Genomic DNA, 14,736 nt, shown 5'->3' on the forward strand with positions numbered 1-14,736 from the left:
TTAAATTTCTGCTTTTCTGTTTAAAACTTATGTTTTGCCTCTTCCTAACCAGGCTTTATTTCCCTGCTTCTTGATGTCTCTTAATTTCATTCCATTTTTTGGGGGTATGTATTTTTTCTCTTCTGAAAAATAATTTCCACAGATCCTTCAGTTTTGTTTATTTGTTAGTAAATTTAAAAGCCAAGAAGCTTTTTATACACCTTGTGGTTTTTAGTTCTTGATTTGCCTTCCTTGAGTATAAAACTGAAATGAAATCGTGAGTATAGTATGTGTTACCAGCCTTCATTTTTGAAGTTGAAGAAGGGAGTATTTATCATAAATTATCTGTATCTTTAATGAGAATCCAGATTTAGAGGCCTGGTCGTCATTTTCATTAGATAAAAAGCATTGTCTCTTTAAATGTACCTTTTGGCAATTGATGCTTTCCTTTTTTTAACCATTTTAAATGTGAAACTCCACAGGGTCTGTCAAATTACTTGTTTTGAAAGTAAGTTTTCTCAGCCATAAGTAGGTATTATAGTGGTACTGGGTTTCACCAGTTTTATAATTCACATTAAAGTTATTTGCAGTATTGTAAAATCCTATGTCATAATAGTGTTTTTCCTGTAGGTGTTACAGGGAAATTCTGATAGTAGGTTTCCATTTCCTGTTTTCCAGAGAATGCCCCTCAGATTCCAGTGGCTACTCCACAGGTCTCTCCCAACACAGTGAAACGAACTGGACCTCGACTGTTGTTGATTCCAGTGCAGCAGGGCTCTCCTCCTGTGAGACCTGTTCCAAACACACAGCTTCAGGGGCAACGGATGGTCTTACAGCCTGTAAGGAGTCCAAGTGGAATGAATCTTTTCAGGCACCCTAATGGGCAGATTGTCCAGCTCCTACCTTTACATCAACTTCGAGGATCTAATATCCAGCCCAGCTTGCAGCCTGTTATGTTTCGGAACCCAGGTATAAAGTGGAGATCTTTCTAATAAGCTTTTCTATGTTAAATAAGTTAGCCATATGCTATGTTAATACTTCTAGTTTATTATGCTTAGTCTCTTAGAGACACATGTCCAAAAAGAAAAGCGTACCTTAGAGTCTTGATATGAGCAGTATTGATTTAAAATTTTCTTTTTCTTACCAGGGTCTGTGATGGGAATCCGGTTACCTGCTCCTTCCAAACCTTCTGAGACTCCACCATCTTCTGCTTCATCCTCTACTTTCTCTGTCATGAATCCTGTTATTCAGGCTGTTGGGTCTTCTCCAGCAGTGAATGTTATCACTCAGGCACCATCACTGCTTTCCTCTGGAACTAATTTTGTGTCTCAGGCTGGTACCTTGACCCTGAGGATTTCTCCTCCTGAACCACAAAGCTTTGCAAGTAAAACAGCATCTGAAACCAAAATAACCTATAGCTCAGGAGGACAACCTGTTGGTACAGCCAGTCTTATTCCTCTCCCATCTGGTAGTTTTGCCTTGTTGCAGCTTCCAGGACAAAAGCCTGTCCCTAGCTCCATTCTTCAACATGTTGCTTCCCTTCAGATGAAGAAAGAACCCCAGAATGCAGACCAGAAAGATGAAACAAATTCTGTAAAAAGAGAGCCAGAGACTAAGAAAGCTCAGCAGTCAGAAGGGGGAGCTGTAGACTTTGAGGCTAATACGATTAAGCAAAACTCAGGAACTGCTGCTGCCTCAGAAGAAACCCCACATGATTCCTTGGGAGATGGAGGTGATCATTTGGCTGAAGAATCCTTCACAGAAGAAGGTCCTGCAATTGTGAAATCTTCTGAGCGCTCCTGTAACACTGGGTCACACACAGGAGAAGACTCTGAAAATGCTAATGAAGAGTATGGAACTAGGAATCATAACAGTTCCAAAGAAGATGTGAAGGTGGAACAGCAGAAAGGATTTGACGATCCAGAGAGAAAATCCAGTGCATTTCCAGTCATCTCTAAGGAAGGAAGTAAATGTGAATTATCAGGGAGTAGAATTGTGGAGCAGCCATCTAACACACAGCCAGAGGCCAAGGCGAAGGGATGTGGAGACACCCTGGAGAAGGACAGTAGTAAAGAGAGATGGCGAAAACACCTGAAGGGCCCCTTTACCCGAAAGAGCATTGAAACTTCACGAGAATGTAAGAAAGAGGCAGAGGAACAATTAATTAAAGAAACGAAGACATGTCAAGGAAATTCAGATGTGTTTCAACAAGCACAAGGCATCTCTGACTTACTTGCAAGAAGTGAAACTGCTGAGAATGCCAGAGGTTTAAAAACTGAAGGTGATTCTTGGAGTAGGATTTCTAATCCTGCAGCCTTCTCCATTGTTCCTAGGAGAGCTGCAAAAGGCAGCAGAGGGAATGGACGTGTCAAGGGTCACTTACTGCTACGAGAACAGATACAACCAAAGCAAGAGAAGAAGGGTGGGAGAAGCAGTGCTGACTTCACTGTTTTGAATTTGGAAGAGGAGGATGAGGAAGATGAAAATGAGAAAACCGATGATTCTGTTGATGAAATTGTGGATGTTGTTTCTGACTACCAGAGTGAGGAGGTTGATGATGTAGAAAAGGTGGTGAGCTCATTTTTGTTGTGACTGAAACCTCAAGGATTTAAATGGTGTATTAGAAACAGTAGTTTTTTTGAAAGATCACTAGGACCCAATGCATTAAGTTGGATACCTAGATTTAGGTCATGATTAAATAATTAAGTCTTTAGGCTCTGTCAGGCGACATTTATTCAGCTTACGTTACTCTTTGAGACTTGTTTAATAATTAAGAGAAGGCTGGCTTGAGTCCTTAGTGGGGGAAATAGGTGTTGGAGAGTTCCTATCATGTTGGATTTTTTATGCATCCTGAAACCACTATTCCCATTTTTATCTCAGTCAGTTCCTGTGGCTGTGTCTGCATCAACTGATTGTGGCTGATATGATAGAAGTTAGAAACGGAGGCCGGCGCCGTGGCTTAACAGGCTAATCCTCCGCCTTGCAGTGCCGGCACACCGGGTTCTAGTCCCGGTTGGGGCACTGGATTCTGTCCCGGTTGCCCCTCTTCCAGGCCAGCTCTCTGCTATGGCCCTGGAAGGCAGTGGAGGATGGCCCAAGTGCTTGGGCCCTGCACCCGCATGGGAGACCAGGAGAAGCACCTGGCTCCTGGCTTCGGATCAGCGAGATGTGCCGGCCGCAGCGGCCATTGGAGGGTGAACCAACGGCAAAAAAGGAAGACCTTTCTCTCTGTCTCTCTCTGTCTCTCTGTCTCTCTCTCTCTCTCTCTCTCTCACTATCCACTCTGCCTGTCAAAAAAAAAAAAAAAAAGAAGTTAGAAACTGAATGGGTGACCTTAGATGTGAAAGAGAACTCAGCTGCCTGCAGTTAGAAAGGTGTTTTTCTTTTGAAGAAAAACTAGAAAATACTATCTAATATTTTATTACATTACTGCCATAAGTTGCTTTTTATTTACTTTAAATTTCCTTATTTGTTTGAAAGATTGAGTTACAGAGACAGAGAGAGACCGTCCTTCTGCTGGCTCACTCCCCAGATGGCCTCAGTGGCCATAGTTGTGCCAGACTGAAGCCATGAGCTTCTTCAGGGTCTCTCAAGTGAGTGCAGAAGCCCAGGGACTTGGACCATCTTCTGCTGCCTTCCCAGGTGCATAACAGGGAGCTGGGTCAGAAGCTGAGCAGCCAGAACTCAAACTGATGTCCATATGGGATGCCGGCACCACAGGCCACAGCTTAACGTGCTGTGCCACAGCGCCGGCCCCCATTAAATTGCTTTTAAAGTGAACCTTGAGTATTAAATAGTCTCTAGAATTTATACAAGGGTATTTGAAGAAGTTTATGGAGGAGTCGGCACCATGGCAGCGCTGGCATCCCTTATGGGCGCCGGTTCGAGTCCCAGCTACTCCATTTCCAATTCAGCTTTCTGCTATGGTCTGAGAAAGCAGTAGAAGATGGCCCAAGTCCTTGGGCCCCTGCACCTGCGTAGGAGACCTGGAAGAAACTCCTGGCTCCTGGCTTCGGATCAGCTCAGCTCTGGCCGTTGCAGTCATTTGGGGAGTGAACCAGTGGATGGAAGACCCCTCCCTCCTTCCCTCCCCCTCCCTCCCTCCCTCCCTCTCTCTCTCTCTCTCTCTCTCTCTCTCTCTGGCTCTACCTCTCTAACTCTGACTTTCAAATAAATAAAAAATAAATCTTTAAAAAAAGTTTATGGAAAAATGGAATTAAAAATAAGTTATTTTGGTGCAAAAAAAAAGGCATGCATAGTTTTTTATAATATGCCTTTTCCATGAACTTTGAAAAATTCCCTCCTATCTAGACTTTGGCCGTCATCCATCATCCTTTGTAATATGGCCTTTATAATTAATATTTTAAGTATCCTGAAGTATTTTTTTAAGATTTATTTTCTGTTTCTTTGAAAGAGTTAACAGAGAGGTAGAGGCAGAGAGAGAAAGAGAGGTCTTCCTGGTTCACTACTCAAATGGCCACATGGCTAGAGCTGAGCCGATCCAAAGCCGGGAGCCTAGAGCTTCTTCTGAGTCCCCTATGTGAGTGCAGGGGCCCAAGGGCTTGGGCCATCCTTTGCTGCTTTCTTAATTGCATTAGCAAGGAGCTGAATTGGAAGTAGAACAGCGGGGACTCAAACCAGCCCCCATAAAGGATGGTGACACTGCCGGCCAGGGCTTTAACTCGTTGCCCACAGTGGCAGCCTCCCTGAAGTATTTTTATAGGCTTCATATTTAGGGTTGCATTGACTGAATTAAGTAACTGGGAGTCAGGTGTGGCACAAGTACAGAAATTGGAGAAACTTTTTCTGTAAAGGGCCAAATATTCTAGACTTTTTCAGGCTAGACGGCTTAGTTGCTGTTGAAGTGTAAAGCAGCCATAAGTTATACCTAAATGAGTGAATATGGCTGAGTTCCAGTACAAATTGATTTGTAAAAGAGATGGCAGCCTGTGGTCTGCTGACTCCTGACATAATATCGGATGTAAACATAAGGCCGTCATAGCCAGCTCGGGGCTACCCTGTGTCCCTCTCCTTCAGGAGCAGTAGCAGCTGTCTGCACTGATTGTCATGCAACTGATTGTTTTAGAATCTTGGTTCCTTGGTCGGCACCGCGGCTCAATAGGCTAATCCTCCGCCTGCGGCCCCGGCACACCGGGTTCTAGTCCCGGTCGGGGCGCCGGATTCTGTCCCGGTTTCTCCTCTTCCTGTCCAGCTCTATGCTGTGGCCCGGGAGTGCAGTGGAGGATGCACCTACATGGGAGACCAGGAGAAGCACCTGGCTCCTGGCTTTGGATCAGCGCGGTGCGCCAGCCGCAGTGGCCATTGGAGGGTGAACCAATGGAAAAGGAAGACCTTTCTCTCTCACTGTCCACTCTGCCTGTCAAAAAAAAAAAAAAAAAAGAAAGAATCTTGGTTCCTTGAGATTTACTCAGCCCCTGTGTTAGCTGGCCATTGTTAATGCTTTTGATGCAGATAACTGTAACAAAGATGAGTATATATATATATATATATATATTTTTTTTTTTTTTAAGATTTATTTCTTTATTTGAAACAGTTAAACAGAAAAGGAAAAGCAGACAGAGACAGAGGACTTCCATCTGCTGGTTTACTCCCCAGTTGGCTGCATTGGCTGGAGCTTTGCCGATCTGAAGCCAAGAGCCAGGAGCTTCTTTTGGGTGTCCCATGTGGGTGTAGGGACCCAGACTTGGGCCATCTTCCACTGCTTTCCCAGGCCATAGCAGAGAGCTGGATTGCAAGTGGAGCAGGCGGTACTCGAACTGGCACCCAAATGGGATGCTGGCACTGCAGGCTGCAGCTTTACCCACTACACCACAGCGCCAGCCCTGATGAGTATTTTTAAACTCTAATATTTAAATGTTTCAATTTCCTGTATTAGTTATTTCTGTACCTCAGTTGTCTCACTTATTTATAAGGATCTAGCTCTAAAATTGAATGATTCCATATGTATTTGCCTTACACTCTCTCAGTAGCCTAGTATTTTTCAAGGACAGATACCTGTAGGAGCCAAAAATCTGAATTCATTGAGTTTGAGAATAACATATTGCAGATTATTATGCCTTTGCAGCACCTCTCATTATAAGTCAATCCAGGTAAACGTCTGAAAAAACAGTTCGCTGTTTAAAACCACTGAAAACTATTGATATCAGTAGAACTGACTTAATAGAACCTTAGAGTGTGGCATTGCTTATATTAAGTGATTTCTAAAATTTAAATTCTACATTGCATTTATGTACATGTCCCGTGCCTATGTTTTGTTGATGCTTGTGATTAACATTAATATTGAAACAGTGTGAGGAAAGTTATGAACAGCTGTTCCAATTTAAATCTTCCATTGTGAAGGTTATTGGATATAATTTACAAAGATGGTAGTAAAAAATGTTGGAGTAGGCAGGTACTCTTCAGTTTAAACATTGTAAAGCTTCTGCTTACATTACTGATTCTTTAGGTTCTTTTGGGAGTCTGTATTGATTTTGCTTCCTAGAGTTAATTTTGACATACATTGTTTAAACTTAATGTACACTGTTTAAAATGTGCTTAAATTGGGGTGGGAAACTAAATGTTAGTTTGCATTTAGTGTCTCAGCCTTGTGGAGCCTATAATTTGGGGGTAAGTAATTTTTCCAACAAATTTAAGCATAGAATTAATAAGGTGATTTGGATGCTTCATTTTGAGTTTCACCTCTTGGCACAGTGCATACAGTGCAATTATAGATACTGTGACCCCTGTTTCAGTGTACTTATTCTCTGCTTCTCTCTTATCTATATAATTCTATTGTTTTATAAAAGATCCTCTGAGTTTCTTGACAGGTACTCAATGAGTGCTTACTTGATTGACTCCCTTTTGGTATAATTACCAATTCAGCAATTCTGGGCTTCTTCTTCTTCTTTTTTTTTTTTTTTTTGACAGGCAGAGTGGATAGTGTGAGAGAGAGAGAGAGACAGAGAGAAAGGTCTTCCTTTTTGCCATTGGTTCAACCTCCAATGGCCGCTGTGGCCGGCGCATCTCGCCGATCCAAAGCCAGGAGCCAGGTGCTTCTTCTGGTCTCCATGCGGGTGCAGGGCCCAAGCACTTGGGCCATCCTCCACTGCCTTCCCGGGCCATAGCAGAGAGCTGGCCTGGAAGAGGGGCAACCAGGATAGAATCCGGCGCCCCGACCGGGACTAGTACCCGGTGTGCTGGTGCCGCAAAGCGGAGGATTAGCCTGTTAAGCCATGGCACCAGCCTGGGCTTCTTTTGAAGCCCACAGTAGCTCAAAAGCTCTCATTCTGTTATGCTGAGAGACTGTCAGAGCCAAGAAAGAAATAGAGACTGTTTTCATATCTTCTTTGTATACGTTAATGTATGTTGATTTGTTGCGGTCCAATATGGTGTTACTCATAAAGCCCCCTTAAAATAGAGCCTGAATTTTTCTCCTTTCCACCTTCCCCTCACCGAATTTTATTTTACTGTTGTTTTATGAAGCCTTAGTATAGCCATACCTGTCTCTAGAAAGAGCACTGTCCTCTAGAAAGAACACTGAAGCATCCATGCAGCCCCTCAGGGGACTCTGATTAGGCTAATGATTAATGATGTCTATTTAATGTATACTGTGACTTACAGTGTAGTTCTTGGTTGTTAGTACTAATTATATTTTGTCTTTCTGATCTAATTCCTTTTTGGATCATTAAGCATAGGTTATCAGTACTGATGGTACACTCAGTGTTTACACTAGTTGGTTTTTTTATAAAGGGGAGAATATAGTTGAACAGTTCAGGTATGCTTGCCTCCCAGTAAATTATTTACTGTTTTAATGATATATTTCAGAATAATTGTGTAGAATACATTGAGGAAGATGAGGAGCAGGTGGACATTGAGACTATAGAAGAGCTGTCAGAGGAAATTAATATTGTCCACAAGAAGACCACAGCTGCTCACACGCAGTCATCCAAACAGCTGTAAGTCTTATTTCTTTGAGGATTATTGTTTTTGTGCTTTCTAATCAGAAACTAAAGTATTCTGTTTAGGAGCGTGGGTTAGCTCACTTGTTTTCTTAATTACTCTTTTTTCTGACTAGTATCGATGAGAGGAAGAATTGGAATTCTAAGGTAATTAACTTGGTGTTGTCATTGATATTAGGCACTGTGTAAATATGAATAACATATGTTTTTGGAGCCTGATACACTGGTGTTAAAATAGTAATTTGCTATTTTTAGGTATTTAACCTTGGGCAAGTCTGTTCTCTCTATACCTCAGATTCTTTACTGATGAAATGAGGAAAATACCTCCATTTGAAATATTCAGTGATATATGCAGCTAGCATAATAATTAACATAAGCACCTTACTCAACAAAGGTCAGTTTCTTTGTCTTTTTAAACAAACAGACATCAAATTTTTTTAAATTTTTTTTTTTTTACTTTTTTAAAGATTTATTTATTTGAAAGAATTACACACAGAGAGAAGGAGAGGCAGAGAGAGAGAGGGAGAGAGGTCTTCCATCCTCTGGTTCTCTCTCCAATTGGCCGCAATGGCCAGAGCTGTGCCAATCCCAAGCCAGGAGCTTCCTCCAGGCCTCCCACAAGGGTGTGGGGGTCCAAGGACTTGGGCCATCTTCTACTGCCCTGCCAGGCCATAGCGAGAGAGCTGATCAGAAGTGGGGTAGCTGGGACTCGAACCGGCATCCATACGGAATGCTGACCTGCAGGCAGTGGCTCTACCTGTTACGCCACAGCGCTGGCCCCAAGGCATTAAATTGTTACTTTACTAGTTGAGCAGGTGAGATATAGGTGGGAAGATTTTACTGTCCTGCAGACGAGATGAAAATATGGAGAGCATGAGGACTGACTTTCTGTTTTAGTAAATCTTGTATTTATTTAGGACTTCGGGTGTCAGTGAGAGAAGGGAAGAAAGACATGACTTATTTTGTGCCAGACACCTTACTTTTCCTTGTATCTCAACTATAATGTGAAATAGTAATGAATTGAGAAAGCATCTCTACTGTTGCTGAGTAATCTAAGGATTAGGGAATAGGACTAATTCTAAAACTATGTATAAGTTACTTCAGTTATCTACTGATTAAACCTGAGTGAATTTAAATCTCTTAAAAACTAATCAGATTATAATCCAACAATACTGTTGAACTTACTAAGTTCAAATTGAGTTCCTAAACAATAGCAACTAACTAATGTAAAAGCTACCATTTACAATAGTAACAGGGAAAAGAAATTATATAGAAATACAACAAAAACTGTGTAAGACTTACAAAATTATGTTGAAAGACTGAAAAAAATTGCTAAATGGAGAGAATAACATGTTAATGGGTTGGGATAAATAAACACAACACATTGTAAAAGGAACACATTGAAATTAAAGACAAATTTATTTAAATGATTAGTATTATTATTTTTGTTTACTTGAAAGAGAGGTGGGATTGACAGAGAAAGGGGTTTTCCATCCACTGGTTCAGTCCCCAAGTGGCTGTGATTGTCAGGGCTGGGCTGGGCAGAAGCCAGGAGTCAGGAACTCCATTCTGCTCTCCCACATGGGTGTCAAGCCTGAAGAACTTGGACTGTCTTCGACTGCTTTCCCAGGCTCATTAGCAGAAAGCTTGATCAGAAATGGAGCAGCCAATTCTCAACCAGGAGTCCAATATGGGATGCTGGCATCAGAAGCAGAGATTTAAACCCACTGTCAAAATACCCAGCACTTCCATGAATTTTTTGAAGACCTTTTTTATGTATGGATGTCAAAATATCTTTCTGTTGAAACAAACATCTCTTTTTTTAAATAAAAAGATTGATTTTTTTAAATTTGGAAGTCAGTTACAGAGAGAGGAGAGATCTTGCATTCACTGGTTCACTCCCCAAATGGCCAAAATGGCAAAGGCTGGGCCAAGCTGAAGCCAGGAGCCAGGATCTTCATCTGGGTCTCCCACGTGGGTGCAGGGGCCCAAGTACTTGGGCCATCCTCACTGCTTTCCCAGGTACATTTGTAGGGAGCTAGATCGGAAGTAGAACAGCCAAGACTCAAACCTGTGCCAGCATTGGATACTGGCATTGCATACCACAGCTTAACCTGCTGCACCACAGGGTGACCCCCAAAATTATTTTAATTCCCTGTTTCACAAGCTTTCTAAAGTACCCTTGTATAGCAGTTAAATGAGTAAATTAGAGCTATGTTACCAGAATATCTCAATTTTAATTTTTTTAAAAGGTTTTTATTTATTTACTTGAGAGGCAGAGGTACAGAGAGAGGGAGAAAGAGAGAAAGGTCTTCATCTGTTCGTTCACTGCAATGGCCAGAGCTGGGCCAATCTGAAGCCAGGAGCCAGGAGCTTCCTCCAGATGGCCAACACGAGTGCAGAGGCCCAAGCAGTTGGGCCATCCTCTACTGCTTTCCCTGGCCAAAAGCAGAGAGCTGGATCAGGAGACAGCAGCTGGGACACGAACCTGCGCCCATAAGGGATGCAGCCACCACAGATAGAGACTTATTCTACTACACCACAGTGCTGGGCCCTCGAGTGTAATGTTGAGTGAAATAAATCAATTGTGGAAAGATGCAATATAATATTTAAACTGCAGAAATATAGAATATAATATGATATTTAAAATGCACAGGGGCCAGCACTGTGGCTCACTTGGTTAATCCTCTGCCTGCAGCACCGGCATCCCATATGGGTGCCGGGTTCTAGTCCCGGTTGCTCCTCTTCCAGTCCAGCTCTCTGCTGTGGCCCGGGAAGGCAGTGGAGGATGGCCCAAGTGCTTGGGCCCCTGCACCTGCATGGGAGACCAGAGGAAGCACCTGGCTCCTGTCATCGGATCGGCACAGCCATTTGGGGGGGTGAACCAACAGAAGGAAGACCTTTCTCTCTGTCTCTCTCTCACTGTCTATAACTCTACTTGTCAAATAAATTTTTTAAAAATGCACATAAATTTTTTTTATTTAAAAATATATTTTCCTAGTAAAACGGTAACTGTATATGTGGCAGATTCAGTTCAGGAGTGTTTACCTATGGCAAGGGGGAAAAGGAATGCTATTGAGTAGACTGCATGTAGGTTCTCTGTTTTCAGGTACATTATTTCTCAGGCTGGATAGCACACACCTGGATGTTCATCATGTGTTTTTATATAGTTTTGTATTTCTGAAATATTTCATGATTTGAGAAGTATTTTGCAGTTTTAGCAGTTATTTGGATACTTTACTGATGAGATTGAGCATGTTCACGATTGTATGGCCATAGACTGGGTATTTTCCTTAGAGGAAGAAAGTATACTGTTGAATGAATAATGTGGCCATATATTACATCTTGGAGGAAAAGAAGCTGTTCACACGTTTTGGAATAGATTGACTTAATACAGTTGTGAAATAGGTCATAGATGATTGGATTTCAGTAAGATATTGGAAAATATTGTCTTTATCTAGGTGCCGTACCCATATCCCTGCAGATGAAAAAGCTGGTGAACGGAGTCGAAAGGTATTTAGAATATATTTAATGATAATTATTCATTTAATAAAATGGACAGCATTTGTCTTAGGGTTAAAACAACATTAACTATATTAACTGATCATCTCCACTTGCACCCCAGCCACTCCTACCAATGAGTAAATTGAATCAATCATTTCCCATAGGAGATTATTCTATTACTATGTTTTTGTTTTTGTTTTTGTTTTTAAGATTTATTTATTTTAAAGGCAGAGTGAGAGAGAAAAGTGTAGATATCCTCCATCTGCTGATTCACTCCCCAGATGGCCACAACAGCTGGAGCTGGGCCGTTCCAAAGCCAGGAGCTGGGAGTCTCATTTGGATCTCCCACGTGGGTGCAAGAGAACTTAAATGGAGATGGAGATTATGAAAATTGACATGCTCACTTGAAACCTAATCCTGCAGTGTAATGAATGAATGAATATAAAACAAACACATTCTTGTCTAGGCTCATGGTTTTCAGTGCCCTAAAATTTTTATTCACTATACTGGTGGTTAGCAGTTCAACTAGCCATGAAATTATAACTTCCTTTATTCTTCTTAATGTATTCAGTATATATTACCATGATAGTGTAATAAAGCAAACGTCTCTTTTTTTAAATAAAAAAAGTTTTATTTTACTTGAGAGACAGATAAGCAGAGATCTCCCATCTGCTGGTTTACTCCCCAAATGCCCACAACAGCTGGTGGTGGGCCAGGCGTGCAGGGACTCAACCATTAAGCATCACCTGATGCCTTTCAGAGTATACATTAGCAGGAAGCTGGAATCAGGAGCAAAGCTGGGGCTAAAACTCAGGAACTTCCAGTATGGAATACTGATGTCCCTAGTGATGTCTTTACCAGTAGGCCAAATACCTGTCTATGTGCAGAAATTATTAACATGCAGATACTTGTGATGTTTTGCTGTATTTAGACTTGATACTGATTTTCTATCTTGTTGATTCTTTTATTCTGTCACACTATATTAATGTACACAACTTTAGAAAGATGATGGCTTTACATAGGAGTTTTTGCATAGTGTCAGTTACAAAGGCAAACAGTGTCATAAGAGACAACTGGAAACAGAAGAGGGAAAAAACATAAGACCAAGAAGTTTTACAAGTCAGGAAACTAATTACTCACTTGTCTGATTAGTGTTTACAACTTACGATAGTGTAACCACTGTTAATGATTTTTTAAGTTTTAATAAGCTATGAATAAATACAGAAGACTTAGTTTTAAAAAATGAGTAAATGCAAATGACAGATTGTCAGGTGAAAGAGGGAAGAATAAATAAAGGAAAGGATGCCTGTGTTGATAACCTCATTTTGCAAGTTGAAAAGGTAAGATAAAATGTATGTTATTGATGGAATAAGAAATTAAGATGGAATTATATTCAGTTGCTAAGAGATCAGTAGAACTAAAATTAGTGATGTTATTAAGAAGATGCCATGGTAAGATGTGAGCCATGTCTTTCATCCTTCTCATAGCAAGAAGTCACTAGATAGCATTGAAGAGAAAAGAATTAGCATATATTACCATTTTTTATTTAGATTATAGATTTAAAAACCAAGATACTACAAGAAGATTCAAAAGGTGGTTGTTTCTAGGGATTTGGTTACAGGTACAGGATGTAGTTGGATTATATTAAGCTCTTTCTATATATTTTAAACCCTATAAGCTATGCATCTTTAGCTTTGTTATAAGAAATAGGTAGGAGAGAAGCCCAAGGCATTTGAGGGTCACTTTCCTGGAAAAGTGCAAAATATAAATTTTAACTGCTAAATTTTAACTGCTGTGGAGGATTGGGTAGGAGGAGAAATGAGTAATTCAGGTGGAGGGAAAAGCCTATGTGCATTGGCAGGGAGGGGTGGGATTACTTGTATGCTTTGGGAATTTGTAGCAGTTGGTAATGGTTGGAAAGAGGGATGATTTAGAAGTGTGCATTTGATCCTTTACCAATTTATGGAAGGATCGTATAATATTTAAAAAAAAAATTTATGATCTGTCTTTTCCACTAGCCAAGATTTTACTGAATTTTTTTTTTTTTCATGTAATTTGTGTCATGGAAACAAATTATAGAAATTACAATACTAAATTATAAGCTTTTCCAGATCTCTAACATAACTCTGCTCCTCTATACTCCCACTTACCCCTCCCTCTGTAATTCTTCATTTGAAAACCACTGAAATTTGAGCTGGAAAACAATGTTGCTGTGTCAGCATGTCTTAGGATTTATACTGTTGGACATTGTTGAAATTTGATTTAGAGGAAGGATAGACTGGAAGTAAAGTGACCAATTGAGAGGCTCTTATAACAGTCCAGACAGAAGATGATGGGTGCCTGAAGTGCAAGAAGTCAGGTTGATGTGAAAGATGTTTAAGAGGCAATCTTTTTTGGACAGGCTCCACCAGTTCCACTTAAACTGAAGCCTGATTACTGGAGTGACAAACTACAGAAAGAAGCAGAAGCTTTTGCTTATTATCGCCGGACACATACTGCCAATGAGCGGCGTCGGCGTGGAGAAATGAGGGATCTCTTTGAGAAACTGAAGATCACTTTGGGATTACTTCATTCTTCAAAGGTTTCCAAAAGTCTCATTCTTACTAGGGTAAGTATTTTGTGTAAATGAGAGGTAATAGCTTGACTAAGAGAATCTTACAGAGATGGTAAGTAAGGGATTCCATTGCTATACCAAGGAGATTGAACTAGAGCTACTTACGTATAGTAGTTGAGTGTGGACTAATAAATGCGCAATGAATCTCAGGAAAAATGATTATGTCTGGTCAGAATAGCTTTTCATTGGAAGTCATGTTCTTTAATTGGTAGAGCTCTTGTTTCCTCAAGTATCATCAAAAATTCTGATTAGACTGTTTCCATGGTCTCTACATTTTTTTTCTTTTTAAGATTTATTTATTTATTTGAAAGGCAGAATTACAAAGAGAGAGGGAGCGACAGGGCGATCTTTATGCACTGGTTCATTTCCTAGATGGCTATATAGGCCAAGGCTGGGCCTGGCTGAAGCCAGGAGCCTGGAACTCCATCCAGGTCTCCCTCATGAGTTGCGAGGCCCTAAATATTTGGGCCATCTTCTGCTGCTTTCCCAGGTGCATTAGCAGGGAGTTGGATCAGAGTGATGCAGTAGGAACTGGATTGGCACTTGTAAATGGGGTGCTGGCTTTGCAGGCCATGACTTAACCCTCTGTGCCACAATGCTGGTACCATTTACATTGTTATTGTAAGCATTTAGAACAGCTTACCACATTGTAAAGCAAAGTATAAATGGTATTTTAACATA

At 40.9% G+C, this 14,736-nt stretch overlaps 1 protein-coding gene across 19 annotated transcripts in view; it reads left to right on the forward strand.

Moving 5' to 3' along the window:
* Positions 1 to 14,736, forward strand: part of MGA (MAX dimerization protein MGA) — a 155,267-nt gene that overhangs the window by 129,960 nt on the left and 10,571 nt on the right. For 11 of the 19 annotated variants that reach the window (XM_062205682.1, XM_062205680.1, XM_062205687.1 and 8 more), the window contains 5 exons: positions 658 to 948; positions 1,127 to 2,550; positions 7,804 to 7,934; positions 11,399 to 11,450; positions 13,843 to 14,049. In XM_062205682.1, the coding sequence (XP_062061666.1) occupies positions 658 to 948; positions 1,127 to 2,550; positions 7,804 to 7,934; positions 11,399 to 11,450; positions 13,843 to 14,049 (2,105 nt within the window). The other 8 variants (XM_062205683.1, XM_062205686.1, XM_062205694.1 and 5 more) reach the window with 4 other exon arrangements.

Source organism: Lepus europaeus, chromosome 11 (assembly GCF_033115175.1).
Source record: "Lepus europaeus isolate LE1 chromosome 11, mLepTim1.pri, whole genome shotgun sequence".
NCBI lineage: Eukaryota > Metazoa > Chordata > Mammalia > Lagomorpha > Leporidae > Lepus > Lepus europaeus.